Raw genomic sequence first — 15,473 nt, forward strand, 5'->3', positions numbered from 1 at the left:
AACCACAGATGCCAGTATCATGCAACAGCAATGTCTGTACAGCAGAGGTCATTACCAATTGTCTGTATGACCTCCTTGCTCCTGCATCCTGATGATATGGCCTCCCCTAAGGCATAGCAATTTCAGGCTTATGAGTGCAAGAAAATATTAAAAGGATTTTAATTAATGCCATCTGGCATTGTGTTTGATTTATAATTTTTAAAAGTTGTGTTGCAACTCTCCTTGGAAATCTCAACAGAATTTTAGCAGGTTTGCAAAATAAAAAATTCATTTTTTATTAAAAATGAATTTTTCCTTAATGTGTTTTATTAAAATTTGTAATAAAATTTACATTTTATTATATACTGAATGCTTAATATAGAAGAACACAGACTATGAAAAGCAAATATTTCAGAGAACATGTAAAATAATAATAGTAATTGATGAATTTGCTTGTTTTCTTCATTAATCAGTTTCTCAGTTTTTGCTCTATATTTTACATATACAGAGCTCATTTTCAAGATGAAGTCATCTGTGTTTCATTTTTATTACAATTACAGAAGAGTTAATTCACATTTAATTATATGATGATACAAGTGTTACCAACATTTTTAAAGCTTCATTTGTAACTTTAGATTATTTTTCTTCTTTTCAACCACAATTGATCAAACTTTTGCAAAAAAAAAAGTTTGACCTTTAATATTTATTTCTATTGTGGTCTCATTAACAGATTTTTCTTCAAAAAAAAAAAAAAAAATTTATTTCAAATCTGTAATTATTGAAGCTAATTTGAGTTTCTTTCAGAAAATGGAAACATACTTGTTTCTCCAAAATTATAGTTTAACATTCACTGTGGCATTTATAGATATTCTTCCATTATTTGTTGAATACAAAGAAATTAATTGAATTTCTTTTCCTTTAATGTAGTAAAGGTAAAAGGTAATTTTTTTATGAATCCATTAATTTTATAACAGTACTAGCATTGTAAACTTGTAAACTGTTCAAAATATTTTAAGTGACTAACAATGTCACAAAGATATGCTAGTTTCAAGCCAAACATTGTTGCAAAAGAATTCAGCATAATTAAATTTTTCCCTCTTACAGATGTATCTATCAGAAGTTCTGTTCTATTTTTGGAAACTTATCAGTATCTTTGCTCTTGAAAGCTACCTAACCTCTGTACAATAAAGATTTTCATGTAATGAACCTTTATCTTTACAAATTGTGTAAAAAAAAATGAATTTGCTACACTTCTTTTGATGGAATTTACTATTTTTAGTCTGCAAAATAAACTCCAGTTCAAAGAGTAAAGATTTGCTTGCAATAACATGGTGATATAGGAAATAGTATATCCATTTCGCATTGTAATTTTTAATCTTGCAATAAGACCACTTTGAAAACCCATCAGAGTTTATGACAGTACATTTTGTCCAATCTATAGACTATTGTATTTTGCATAAACATTTTGAATAAACACTTTCCAGTTGTGTTAGTTTCTAGTGATTTATAAAATAAAATATTTTCTTTGACAATGCTTCTGTATTATATACTTGGAAGCATGCAAATTTTACACAACTAGAAATATTTGTAGAATTTAAAATTGCAAATATAAGTGTATGCTTTTTCTAATTTTATCTAAAATTTGTTTGTGAGTATTATGTCATATCAGATTTTCTGTTGTATTCTTTAGATTAACAAATTCTTGAATTTTTTGAAGTTCTTTTTCCACTACTATAATTTTCATTGTACTGACATCTGCTGATAAAATCAGACTTTCAGCAATTGTATGCTGCTTGCTTCCTTTTAAAGATGAAATGTAGCTTTGTAACTTGCTAGCAATACTTTTTCATTTATACTGGATATCTGAATAATAATGTTTTGTTGATATAGATAGTTGTTAATTTCCTTTGAAAAATTTTTAAAGACTTATCCTTTTCATTTGAATGTTTTGTGATAATATGTAAATTAGACAGCTTCTTGGGATAGTATTTCATTGCACTCTGGACACTGGATTATTATTAGAAGTAATTAACAAAACCATAATTTGATTTTTTTATCATAAAGCTTATTTCTTTCTCATCCATGTCAGATGTGGAAAGTTTGTATAAGAATTTTTTTTTAAATTGTTCATGACTACATTAAAATGATGGCTGGATGGTTATTCTCCTAATCACCTAAGTTTTAATATGAAGTTATTAGTTTTAAGGATTATAATTGTTTAGATTAAATAAACCAAGGAATATAGGAAATTAATATACGAAAAAATATTAAATTTTATGAGATGTAATATTTAACAATCCTCTTGAGATTAAGAAATGAATATAATGTGAGTGATGTAATGATAATATTTTAATTGTGAATATAATTAATAATAATAGAAAAATAGGTAATATTTTTACTGATCACTATAGACAGATGGGAGGTTTTGTCACATCAATGTTAAAAACTAATTCTTTCTCACATTCCTCTTCATGCTTGTATGGTTGATTGTTTTGTTTTGGATGAAACTTCTCCTAGAGATTTTTGATTATATTATGAGTGTAAAAACTAATACTTTGGACATTGATAAGTTAAATATACTTATTCTAAGACAAATATCAGATATTATTGCATTACCATTATCTTATTTAATTAATAAATCCTTTGAGTGTGGGTGGTTTTCAGAGAAGAACAAACACAATCTTGTAATACAATATTTAAAAATAAAGGATCTAAACAGGACTTGGAGAGCTATCGTCTGATTACTATCATTCAGAGTATAACTAAAATAATTGAAATGGCTTTCTATAAAAGATTTTTTGTAAATATAGTATAATATATCTAATAACCAGTATGGTATTAAAAAAGAGGTCTCTACAATTGATGCATTAACTCATTTTAAACAATATATTATTGATGGTCTTGATAATTCAAATATAGTAACAGCAGTGTTTATTGACCTGACTAAGGCTTTTGATAGCGTAGATATCAAGATATTAAAACAAAAGAGAAGTGCCATTGGAGTGGTTGATATCTTATTTATCAAATAGTATGTACTACATTAAGGTAAAAAATTCAATATCTAAACCTTTTCAAGTGAATAAAGGTGTCACACATGGATCCATTCTAGGCCCTTTACTTTTTGATACTTACATAAATGATATTATAGAAACTATTCCTGAAAATAATATATTGTATGCAGATGATATTGTTATAACTTATGCAGATTGAAATCTTCAATTAATTGAAAATAATACAAATTCATTGCTGGCTAAATTAAGTAAATATATGGCAAATAATAACTTTAGAATAAATGAGAATGAAACAAAATATATTTGTTTGTCAAATAAAAAACAAAAAAGTCAATTTAGATGATACACAAGAAAGAATTAATAATAAATGTATTCAAAGAGTTAATACTGTAAAATATTTAGGTATTGAAATTGATGATGAATTACAATGGAACAATCATATAAATAATCTAACACTGTCTTTATCTAGATTTATTGGAATATTGAAAAGAATAATGAATTACATAAATTTTGACTGTTTTGTGTTTATATCACGCTTGTATGGAATCCAAACTTTGATATGGTATTTCCATATGGTGTACAGCTTCTTCTTTTGTATTGAATAGGTTGCAAGTCACACAAAACAACTTTATTAGAACATTATACAAGTTATTCAATACCTTACAATTCTTCTATCACCTCTTATTATAACCAGACCAGTTTCGACAAATTAAAAGTTTTATATAAAAAACAAGTTATTTTAGACAGCTTTAAACTAATAAAGATTGGCAAGAAAGAATCTTATGTAAGTGATGAGTTAAATAAACACTCTAGGCCCTCTAACTACAACTATCAATGGAAAAATAATTTGAGTGCTACCAAAAGTTAAGCACTGTTTTGGCCAAGACGCACTGATCTACTAATTTATATATAACTGGAATGCTTTAAAAGAAGAATATAAGGATCTGAGAACTTATGGGCAATTTAAACAAGTTGTTAAAAATTGAACTGTGTCTAGTTTTTTTTTTGTTGATTATGTATTAAGGTAAAAATTTATTTATTTATTTTTATTTATTTATTTTATTATTTATTTATGTATNATTGATGGGGGTAACAGGCTGAAACATTTATAAAGGAAATGAACTTAGCAATACAATAATTGTATAGGCAAAGGAAAGTGATGGATATGCTTGGAAACATGATACGGATTATTTTTTGTTAATATTTTTATATTTCAATGTAATTAGAGGCCAAAATAATTACATAGTAACTGTAAACCTGCTGATGAGGGCCTGAGTGGTACGAAACACAGTGTGTAAAGATGAACAATAAAGATTGTTTTTCTGAATACATTTCCTCATTTTTCAGAATTTGGACACCAGTATAATAAGTCCTAATAATATGATCTGTCCTAGTAGACATCTAAATAATAAATTAACATTATGTTACTCTCATAATTGTTAAATAGCATAAAACACCAGATATGCACTTATACCTGAAATTGAATCTTCACCTAATGATTGTTTCTTTATAAATATGTACAAATTGTAAGTCATTAAGTTATTTTTTGTATTAAAAAATTGTAATGTAGAAAAATATTCTAGTTATAGCACCTATGGTTGTTTTTTCTTATAAATATGTACAAATTGTAAGTCAGTAAATTGTCTTTTGTATTTATAATTTTTTGTATTAAAAAATTACAATGTAGAAAAATATTCTAGTTATAGCACTGAAGAGGGGTTGTGAGTTCACATTGACCTGAAATGCATATGTGGAATAAAGAGTTGAATAAATTGTACTGTTAACCTTTGGATATTGTACTTGAACAAAATACTATACCTCTAAATATAGGAATACTATTTAGTTAAAACACAAGAATACAACAAATCTATAATTAAAGAATATTCATAATAATAATTTGATTATTATTTAATTAATCTTATGATCATAAAGTTGTGAAAGATAGACCAACCGATAAATTAGTTAATTCAATAGATAGTTTATTACAGGTCTATCCTGGAATAATTGATTGTATGGATAAAAGCCAAACATCTGTTATAGTTTGAGATAGAATTAGGTATAAAGTAAAATTTTATGTTATGAAATGAAAGTTTTTATTTGTTAAAGAAACATCTCCTCAATAACTGAATCAAACACAAGTCCTCATTTCCTTCTCGAATAAATACGCATGTTAATCTGCGTAAAATAAAAGTGATTAACTGGTGTCAAGAAATCCTGACTAGATCTAGAATTAATCCTCTAGGTCGTTTTAAACTAACTATGCTCTCCTAGAAAAAGTTTGGTGAGCCAATCTCGCGATTGTGTGCCCGTAAGCGGCTTAGACTTAGTTCTACATCCTTGGCTTCTCACATTTACATTACTGTTTTTTTTTTTTATTTCGTCAAGGTTTTTTAGTTTTTCTATTTGTGTTTGATTTTAAAATGTATTGTAATTTAATTTTATAATTTTATTTCTTTAGAATTTGATTTTGAATTTATGTTTTTAGCACTAGAAAGAAAAATATCTATGAGAGCTACAAAGGAAGATTTGATAAAGAAAGGTGTTTTATTGCCAGATGCAGAGAAAGAAAAAAATGTTAACCTTCCACAAAAAGGTACAAAAATATTTTTTCTGAAAAATTAATATTGTGTAGGAACACTTTAATAATAATTTTATAGGAGAATAGAAACTAAAAAAAACTTTATATTATTTCTAATGCACTTAAAAATACCAGAAATATCCAACACAAATTATACTTACTAAAAAAATAAAGAAAAACAAACATTTTTGATGATTTTTAAATTGTCATCCTCAGGTTAAAGTCAGTTGAACGTCAATGTGAAAATTTGAACTTTGCTTGTAAATGCATGGAACAGTTTCATTGGTTGGAAAACACTGATGTCAAAAATGGATATTTCTGGTATTTTTGTGTGTTGGACTTAATTAATCCAGTTTTACATAGTACATATTTATTGTTACTTTATATTATTTACTAAGTCAAAAATAAAGAAAATTTGTTTAAAGTTATGCATGTAAAGAAATTAATGTAAGTTTTTTTTTATAGTAACTAGTTGCATATGTTTATTTTCTGTAATTTGTAATATTCTGGTATAATTTCAAGATATTAATTAGTTTAGGAAAATAATTAGTTTATAAGTATTTATAATTTTTTAATTCTTAAGTTAAAGTATAAGAACAGGGCTCAAAGTGGAGTTAATTTTAAATAAATAGTCTTAATATCATCAAATAATTTTTTCTTGTAACTTTATTATGAAAAAAAATTAATGTTTTAAAAATTAAATTTCTGGAATAGTTCAGAACCAAATACAGTTAAAGCTGCAGAGCTGTGTGCTGTTTTGATTAGTTATTTATGATGTTTATAGTCTAGTTGATCTCATACTATTAAGCCATTACTTAATGCAAAAAAGAATCATTTATCAGATTAAAGAAAATTCTAAAATGTTGAAATTTTAAATTATAAGCACTTAATTTTCTGTGAATGAATGAGAAAGCAAAAGATACAAAGAATAGTAATGATAATACATACATTATATTTTCATGAGTGACTAAGAGTTTCCTGTTGAATTTCAAGAAAGATTTGTTACTAATTTAAATTAATAATAACTTCATTCAGTACTTATAATATAAAATATGTAAATGTCAACTCTGATTTAATGACCCTTACATATGTTGTAGAGTGTTGCTAATAAAAAAGGTGGAAAAAAAACTTTTTTTTTATTAGTGAAAAACATTTAATAGAGATGAAATCATCCTACAAAGTTGGAATGTCATGCAGTAATATCCCAGTTTCATATAAAAACATTTTATCTGATTTGAATGAGATCAATGTGAAAGCATTTCATATAAGAAATAATTAAAATTATATTTTTACCATAGAAAAATTTATAAAGGTTAAATCTTTCAAGTAATTTATTTACTGTAGTAATTAACTGTAATAATCAAAATTTATTAAAATATTGTAATTGAAAATATTTTAAAAGAACATTTATTTAAAATGATTGAATATAGTACATTTTGATACCTAAATACCTAACCAAAAAAAAAAAAAAAAATTGAGCAAACCTCAAAAGCTGCTAATAACAAAAATTAAGAGCTGTTTCCTCTTAACTGCAAATATAATCCATCAAAATTGGATAGTACATTATTAATTTATGATAATCCTTAATAATGATTAAATTTTTTCTAAATTGAAAATTATTTTATATTTCTGAGAGGTGAGATATTTTCTTCAAAATCTGTTGTTTTTCAGAAAATATAAAATGAATACTAAGAATCTCGGTGCATCTAGTTACGTATTAATGTATGCAGCATTATCTTCAAATTGTGAATCATTAAAAATAAAGACTGAAATATTATAAACAAAGACATGAATGAGTTTATTTATATAAAAATTTAATTGCTTAAGTATCATTTTGTAAATTTTCATCTGAATGGCAATTATTAAGTTTCTGAAGATAGTCTGTCCAAAAAGGAACCACCATTTATTTATCTTGTGTTTCAGACTACACACTTTCTTGGTGACTGGCATTCTTTTTAGGCTACTGATCACCAGAAATTAAAAAGTCCTCTTAAAAACACAGAAAATATCTAATTAAAATTACATGAGATAAATAAATGGTGGTTCCTTTTTGGACACTGTCTTCAGAAACCTGCTTAAGTATGTTTTTATTGTTGAATATGAAGCTTTCATCTAATGTGAAATCAGTTGCTTAGACTTAATGTAACTAATATGTATAAATAGCTAATTATTGAAAAAACAAATGAATTTGATTTATATAAAAAAAACAACTATAGGGTTAGCAAATAAGTCCATATGGTTTTTGTTGTTAGATGGCAGTAGACATTACAAAAAACAACAAACTTCAGTTCAAATTTTGAAAGCTTGTAACTGTTTGAAATTGACATTTCAATGGGAATTTTTTGTTAACCATATAAGTGGCTCTTTAATGAGTTGACTGTCAGAATGTAAACTGTGTACTGTAAGCCTCACTGAAGAGGCCTTTGGCAAAATGCATTTGGGAAGCTTGTCTGTAATGTAAATAAAAGTTTTTTCTCTGCAAATTATTTTCTTTCTTTTTATACCTTTAACTTTTTTTTGAAAAATTTTATAGTCATTATTGGCTTAATGTTTTAAAAATTGAAGTTATATATTATCCAAAAAGTCAGAAGAGAAAGAAAAATATAATTTTTTCATATTTTACATTTATGTAAGAAGGAAACAAAAGGTGACATTTCAATGTTCATTTTTTTTTTAAAAAGAGAGTAAAGATTGGTTGAGTTTAGAGTATTTTAGTTTAGAATATGTCAATTGAAGATGGAAAAACAAAACAAAAAGATTTTTGGCATATCATGCTTCATTTTGTGAGAACCTAGACTAACTTGTAAGTAAAGAAAAAAGGAAACAAATTACAGGATGACTTCATCAGTATGTCAGCTTTCTGATTTGAGAAAGTTTCAACTTATGCTTTCTTAGTGTTAGAAGTGACACCTTCCTCCAACTTTTGTGATCTCTCCAAGGTATTTTTGCTGTTTTAATATAAGATGGAATGGATGATTCGAGGTGTCGTGTCCAGTTCCTCCAACAGTCTAGTTGTGTCTGAATATCAGCTACCTCACATACAGATATATCACCTACTTCACTTACAGATACTCCACCTATGGATGGATGCTCCACTAATCTCACATATGGACGCTTCCTCACCTACCATTTCACAATCCAAAGATGAATTAATGTGATTTACAACTCTTCCTAAATGATCCTGAACAATCCTTGATCCTTCGGTCAATGACTATGAAACTTCCTATGTAAATCAACGACCTCTACAACAAGGTATTTTTCAACCCATGAACCATTGTAAACTCTCTCTCTCTCTCTCTTGTGTTTAATGACTTGCAATTAAAAGGATTTGTTAGAATGTATAATCCTCTATATTAATAAACTGATATTTATTTTGTTTAATCTGTAGTGGGTGAAATTCCTTCCATTGTACTGTCTGTAGACCTCCTCCATCCTGAGTCTGACCGCCTATGCATGCAACCACTCACATGACCTAACAATAAATAACTAATTGTCGTAGTGGTTTCTGTATCTTCTGGAAAAGATGTGTTGTCAGTCCTGACGTAGGCATCAACGATGTGGTGCTGACCCTTCAGTCAAGTGGAAGCAATAGGGGGTGCTTCATGCATTATCACAACTTTAAAAAAGGCAAAACACATTGCAAACCTGTAAGATATGTAATGTATGGCAAGAATGCCTTAAAAGAATGTGTGTGCCAGAAGTGGTTTGTGAACTTTTGTTTTGGAGATTTTTCGGTCCAAGATACATTAAGCTTGGGTCAGCCACAAGAGATCACACTGACGAAGCAAAGGAGCTAATTGACATCAATCCACACTATACAACAGGGGAAATTGCAGGCATTCTCCAAATATCAAATTCAAGTATGGAAAATCATCTGCATCAACTTGGCTACATTAGCAAGCTTAATGTTTGACATGAACTGTTTGAAACAAATTGCCTAGAATGCATTTCCATCAGTGAATTACTAAGAAAACACAAGAAAAGGGATCCATTTCTAAAGTGGGTGAAACAGGCAATGAAAACTGAATCATATACAATAATGTCGAGCACAAATGATCATGAGGACTGCATGGCAAACCACTTCAAAGGCAGAGCTTTACCCAAACAAAATCATGCTTTCAATTTGGTGGGACTGGAAGGTGTTGTGTTTTATGAGCTGCTTCCAAAGATCAGAACAGTCAATTTGTGTGTGTACTGTGGCCAACTGACCAAGTTGATTGCAACTATTCACAAGTGTTCAGAAACCAGGAATGCATTGTCTTCCATCATGACAATGCCAGATCTCACTCATTTTTGCAAATGTGACAAAAATTATTGGAGCTGGCTGAGAAGTCGTGTAAAATCCTCCTTATTCACCAGATATTGGCTTTCTGATTACCACTTGTTTTGTTCCCTTCAAAGTTTTTTAAATGGACAGCGCTTTGTTTCAAGGGAAGACATTAAACAGAACTTGGAATAGTTTTTTGCAAAGAAGCTGTCCAAAATATGGCAAAAGATTGTAAATCAAAAATGGCCTGTACATTATTGAATAAATTTATTGCTTTCTCTGAAAAAAAAGATTTTTACATATTAAAAACCACATGGAGTTATTAGCCAACCTGATAATATATCAATTTGGCAAAAATTTTGATCAATTTTGAATTGTTGGTTATTTGTATTAAATCACATTTACATAGATTTTATCAGGCTTACCTACAGGGGGTGCAAAAGTAGGTAAATACTTGTTATTATGAGAAAAAAAACACACAGGGAGAAAATACGAAGAAAAAACATTTATTTTTATGTAAAAATTAAATCACAAATAAGGAATATGAACTAATTACTGTAAAAGATAATAAAAATAATAATAATAATGAATAATAATGAACTCCAAACATCTGTATTTCTCAGATTATATATACCTACTTTTGCACCCCCCTGTATTATAATGACAATTCATTTTAAGACTGAATAAGCATAATCATAAAAATAATATAGTATTTTCTTATTCAAAAATACAGTGGTGTGCCATGACATTTGATGATAGGGAAGCTGTTTCTGTAAGAAGCCGGCTTCCAGGGGCAATCAGTCAGTGATGGTCTAGGGCAGGGATGGCAAACCTTTTTGTGTTCGCATGCCATATTGTAAGCATACTTAGCTTTAAAGATGTTTATGCGTGCCAAAGTTTCAGACTTTGAATAATGATATTTAAAGAAATTAAACGAATACGCTTTAATTAGAATAAATGTAAAAAAGCTGATTGAAAAAAGGATGATCAGGTGATAAACCGAAAAGATGATTGAAAAGGACAGAAATCGTATGATATATTACATGCCAGATGATTTCTCCATACGTGCCACAGGCTCGCCACTTCTGGTCTAGGGTACATTCATATTCGTTTGTTCGATAAGCCAGTAAAAACCGTAGACTTCTCTAAATATATTTTTAATTAATAGATTATCTAACACACTTAATAAATAAGCAAGTTTAATATAATTAATTCTGTTATATTAGATTCAATAGATTCCCTATGCCCTCTAAATGCCAATTCTTGTTTTGATAACGTCTACTAATTTAAATATAATATATCTATTAGCCGTAACTTTGTTATAATTTCAAAACTTATTTTATATTGTTTACTAATGTTAAATTCTATTCTGCTTTGATTTCCAAATTGCTTCAATTTTAAGAATCATTGCGAGATTTACGATTTTCGTTTCTTTTGTCCTTTTAATTAAATTATTTAAATCGTCAAATCCATTCTTATTCCACACACTAATTTCATTTGAAAATAATAGGCAAGGCCAACAAAACAATTTTTGCATTTCTATGCATCCACGAAGCCATTTTACGTCTTCATAAATTTTATTGTGAAAATGTCAAACAAATTTTTTTGTCAATGTATTTATATTTAATTTAGGCATTGGTCTTTCTCTTTTAATAATGTTTTCTTTTTCATTATATGGTATTGAGCCAAAATTTTTTAAAAATAAATTTTCACTATCACAATTACATTCTAAATTGCTAGCCATAATATAAGGGCTAAAATTAAAAATAAAATTATAAAAACTTACTTGTTAAAATAAAATGTGTGATGGATATACAATTATACATACCTGGTACAAAATATTCAATTGTATGAATATACTTTTAAAGAAAATTATAATTAAATATAGTTTTATGAAGAAACGTACATAAAAATAACACAAAATATTCTTTACTTTTTAAATTGTAAAACAATCCACTTATTCAAATAGCTCCCTACGAGTGACTAATGGATGGAATCAGAGACGGTCCTGGTAGGTGCATTACGCGGGCTGCCAAATCCTGAGGGTGCCGATACTGGTCAATGTCAAATGCCTCTTTTGTCGCATCACTAGTATACCTCAAAGGACGCAACAGGGTTGTTGTACATTTTAAACATTTGTCACCATAGCTGTAAAAATCTAAATTTGTTAAATTTAAGTCATTTGTTTTCTAACTAATTCGTCTTAAGACCAGGTGTTTACGGAAATTTCCAAATTTACAACTCTTAGTCACTTTCATTGAACTGGAAAAATTTCTGTCTTTATTACATCTAATATTATGAAGAAATCAGTTCACACTGTACTCGGTTAAGCTTTTGCTTAAGTAAAATTCCGGCTCTCAGCAAGGTTTTATTTATGTCCCCAATTCCCTAATTGCTTAATTATTTAACTACTTAAGTAGAAATAAGTCAAAACCAGTTACTTTGTACTCAAATATTTGTAGTCTTGTGAAAAAGTGGAAAGACAAATTTTTATGACAGATACATAAATGTTAAATTTAAGGAATATAAATACGGAACCTGTTACTGGTGTAATTTTGCTTGAAAAAATCTTCCTTTCACAGACGTTTTTGGGCTGTCGAGCTAGCTCTTCGTCAGGTAGAGGAAAAAAAAATGGTTACATGGTCTAACACACCATCTAATTGAGCGACATCAACGCTCACAATACACACCCACTACACATACGAAGACCAATACTGACCAGGATGAACATACACGCCTCCCAATCACCTTTAACCCATATGTTAAAGCGATATACGCTGAGATTGCCAGAAAACAACAATTACAAATAGCCTATAGAAGATGCCCAATAATCTATGACATCCTCAGAAATGGAAAAGGCAGTCCAATTCGTAGCAGGCTTCCTGGCGTGTACTCTATTCCGCCGAAAGATAACAGATGTAACGAGAACCTTGTCTATATCGGCTCAACCAAGCAATCTTTAAACACCAGAGTACAAGAGCATCAAGCAGACCTTCGGCATGGGCAGTACACCACGGCCCTAACCACCTTTGCATCCGATCCCAATATAGAACCGGAGTTCGACAAAGTTGACATCATCGACACTACGCCCCACCTGGAACATCTAAAATGGCGGGAAGCTATATCCATCTGCAAGGCTAACCACCTGACCACATGTATAAACTGGAAGAATGAGATTAATCTTTCTATAGCGTGGCAGGCCCTCATAAACGACGATCTATAAATATCAACTTCAGCGCACGAATGTGCATGACCGTCTTAATGATTGTTCGTTATGCGAGTTTCAGATTTTTTGTTTAAACATCTGCGTTCTATTTTTAAATTTGGTTTTTTATTTAAATATCTACGTTCCATTTTTCGAAGTGTTCCGTCGGAATTTTTTCTCTACCTGAGGAAGAGCTATCTCGACAGCTCAAACATTTGTGAAAGGAAGATTTTTTCATGCAAAATTACACCGGTAACAGGTTCCATATTTAGTATTTCATCCCTGGGGTCAGAGTGAAGTTTAATTTACTTAAGGAATAATAAATTCTAGAGCTTTTTCTGTACCTCGTGCATCTCTCTCATTCATTAAATTTAGTTGTAAACGATGCTTCCAAAGTAACAGTTAATTTTTTAACATTATGCAAGAATTGTACATGTTTTTTTCTGCATCTCCTTATAGATGGGACATACGAAATCATAATATCACTGGTTTAACATTGAAATCCGTAAGTAATATAAAATGGGAAAGTGGAATAAATATATCAAATATTTTAATGGATTTTTTAAAACTTCCATCAACTATACAGAACTATCATAAAAACATAACAGTAAATTCTTATTGGTTGGGTTAAGTTATAAATCTACTCGTGATTCACGTAATCGGGCAGTTGCGGCCAAATACCTAGCGGGCGGGCAGCTAACAGCCTAGAACCGGTCCTGGATAGAATTGAAAGCGTTATATGTGTAGCATCCACCCAAGGTCCTAGGCTTCCAGCAGCTAAACCGGGTGAGGTTGGTGCTCTGTAAAGCGCATGCACGAATCTGGCTGTTTGGAAGCTGACAATACAGCACTTCCACTCAGCCACTAATATTTGAATATACAATAGCAATCTTATTTTTTTTTTTCACGTGTAGTATAGAAATTTGTAATAAAGATACATAATGCAGTTATAATAAAATATTGTGTAATTATTTTCATATAATTAAAATTAATATGTATTTATTTTTTTAGAAAATACAAGGGAAGCGGCGCTTCCAATGACAGCACACCACTGCAAAAATACTATATTTTAATTTTTTTAAATATATTTTTGTGGCTTCAAGCATGAAATTCCAAAACACTGTTCTTCATTATATATTACTATTACGTATGTTTGTAATGTTTATAATACAAATGCCCTCAGATAAGAAAATGTAATCTAAATCAAAAATATGCTTTATTTACAGAATGATTCTTAAACTTTTGTAGATTTACATAGACCAATAGCTGTAAGAACAATATAAAGTCTGTAGACCAGTGGCATTCAATCTATGGGTTGCAACCCCATTTGGGGTCACGGAAAATTACCTTGGGGTTGCACTGTTAAAATGTTTGAATACCACTGCTATAGACTATTCTTACTAGACAGAAATTTTTTAAACTGACAGTGATATATGAAGGAGTTATGTTTCAGTTGCTTTTTCTTTGTCTTCTAGCTTCTTTTATTATTTTTCTTTTATAATGAAAAAGCATTAACAAAAGCTTTGTGATAAATTGAAAATTTCCATTCTTTATGTAACTAAAAATAAAAGGCATTAAAATAATAATGAATATGTATAAAGTAATTTATAATGCTATATCAAATTATTATTAGCACAAAACTTAATACAAATTTTGGCATGATAATTTGATTGATTGAAAGAATTAAAAGCATTTTACTTTTACTAGTTAATATTAATAATAATTTTATATTATTATTATTATATCATATTTATATTTATATGAATTTGAATAAAATAGAGAAAAATGAATATATTATTTGTATGCATGCTTTTATTTCATCAATATTTGAATTCACTATTTTATTCCTTTTATGATTATATTTTGTTAAAATTATCAGAAAGAAAATGAGGCATTAATATCATTTAGAGTTTGATGGGCAGTTTGGTTCTTTTAAATTTCCAGTGTCTTGATTCTTTTAAATAAAATTTTAATGAAGTTATTAACTAAATTATTTTAAGCATTTAACAGTTTGCTCTTAGTGGAACAAGAGTAAATTCTGAAATTATTATATTGTCACATTTTAGATTTTTATATTTTGAGTAACATGACTTAGCTGCTGTTTTGAAGTGAATGAATGGAATCTTTAAATATTAATAGCTAGAATTTTTTTAAAGATATTTATTCATAAGTGTGCAGTAAAGCCCTGTTTTATGAAGAAGTTAGGATCCCAGCTCACTGTTCATAAAATGAATCATTTATAATTTGAGGAAGAATTATAGTATATTTAAATAAGATTATTTCCTTCAGTATACAAGCTGACTACTAAAGTTAACTATAATTCTTTATTAAATTGAAAAAATTTATTAATTTATACATTAATAATAATAATAATAATAATAAATACAAAAACAGACAACATTATCAAATGTTTGTAATTTTTACTTTATAAGT

General features: G+C 28.6%; 1 protein-coding gene across 3 annotated transcripts in view; it reads left to right on the forward strand.

Annotated features, from left to right (window-relative positions):
* The window catches only part of LOC111614338 (phosphatase and actin regulator 1-like), a 57,666-nt gene that overhangs the window by 13,991 nt on the left and 28,202 nt on the right, over positions 1-15,473 (forward strand). For all 3 annotated transcript variants that reach the window (XM_023355712.1, XM_023355710.1, XM_023355711.1), the window contains exon 3: positions 5,476-5,583. In XM_023355712.1, coding sequence (XP_023211480.1) covers positions 5,476-5,583 — 108 coding nt within the window. The remainder of the gene's footprint in view (positions 1-5,475; positions 5,584-15,473) is intronic.

The sequence above is a fragment of the Centruroides sculpturatus genome, unplaced genomic scaffold (assembly GCF_000671375.1).
Source record: "Centruroides sculpturatus isolate CEXI.00-Female unplaced genomic scaffold, Cexi_2.0 scaffold2114, whole genome shotgun sequence".
Taxonomy (NCBI): domain Eukaryota; kingdom Metazoa; phylum Arthropoda; class Arachnida; order Scorpiones; family Buthidae; genus Centruroides; species Centruroides sculpturatus.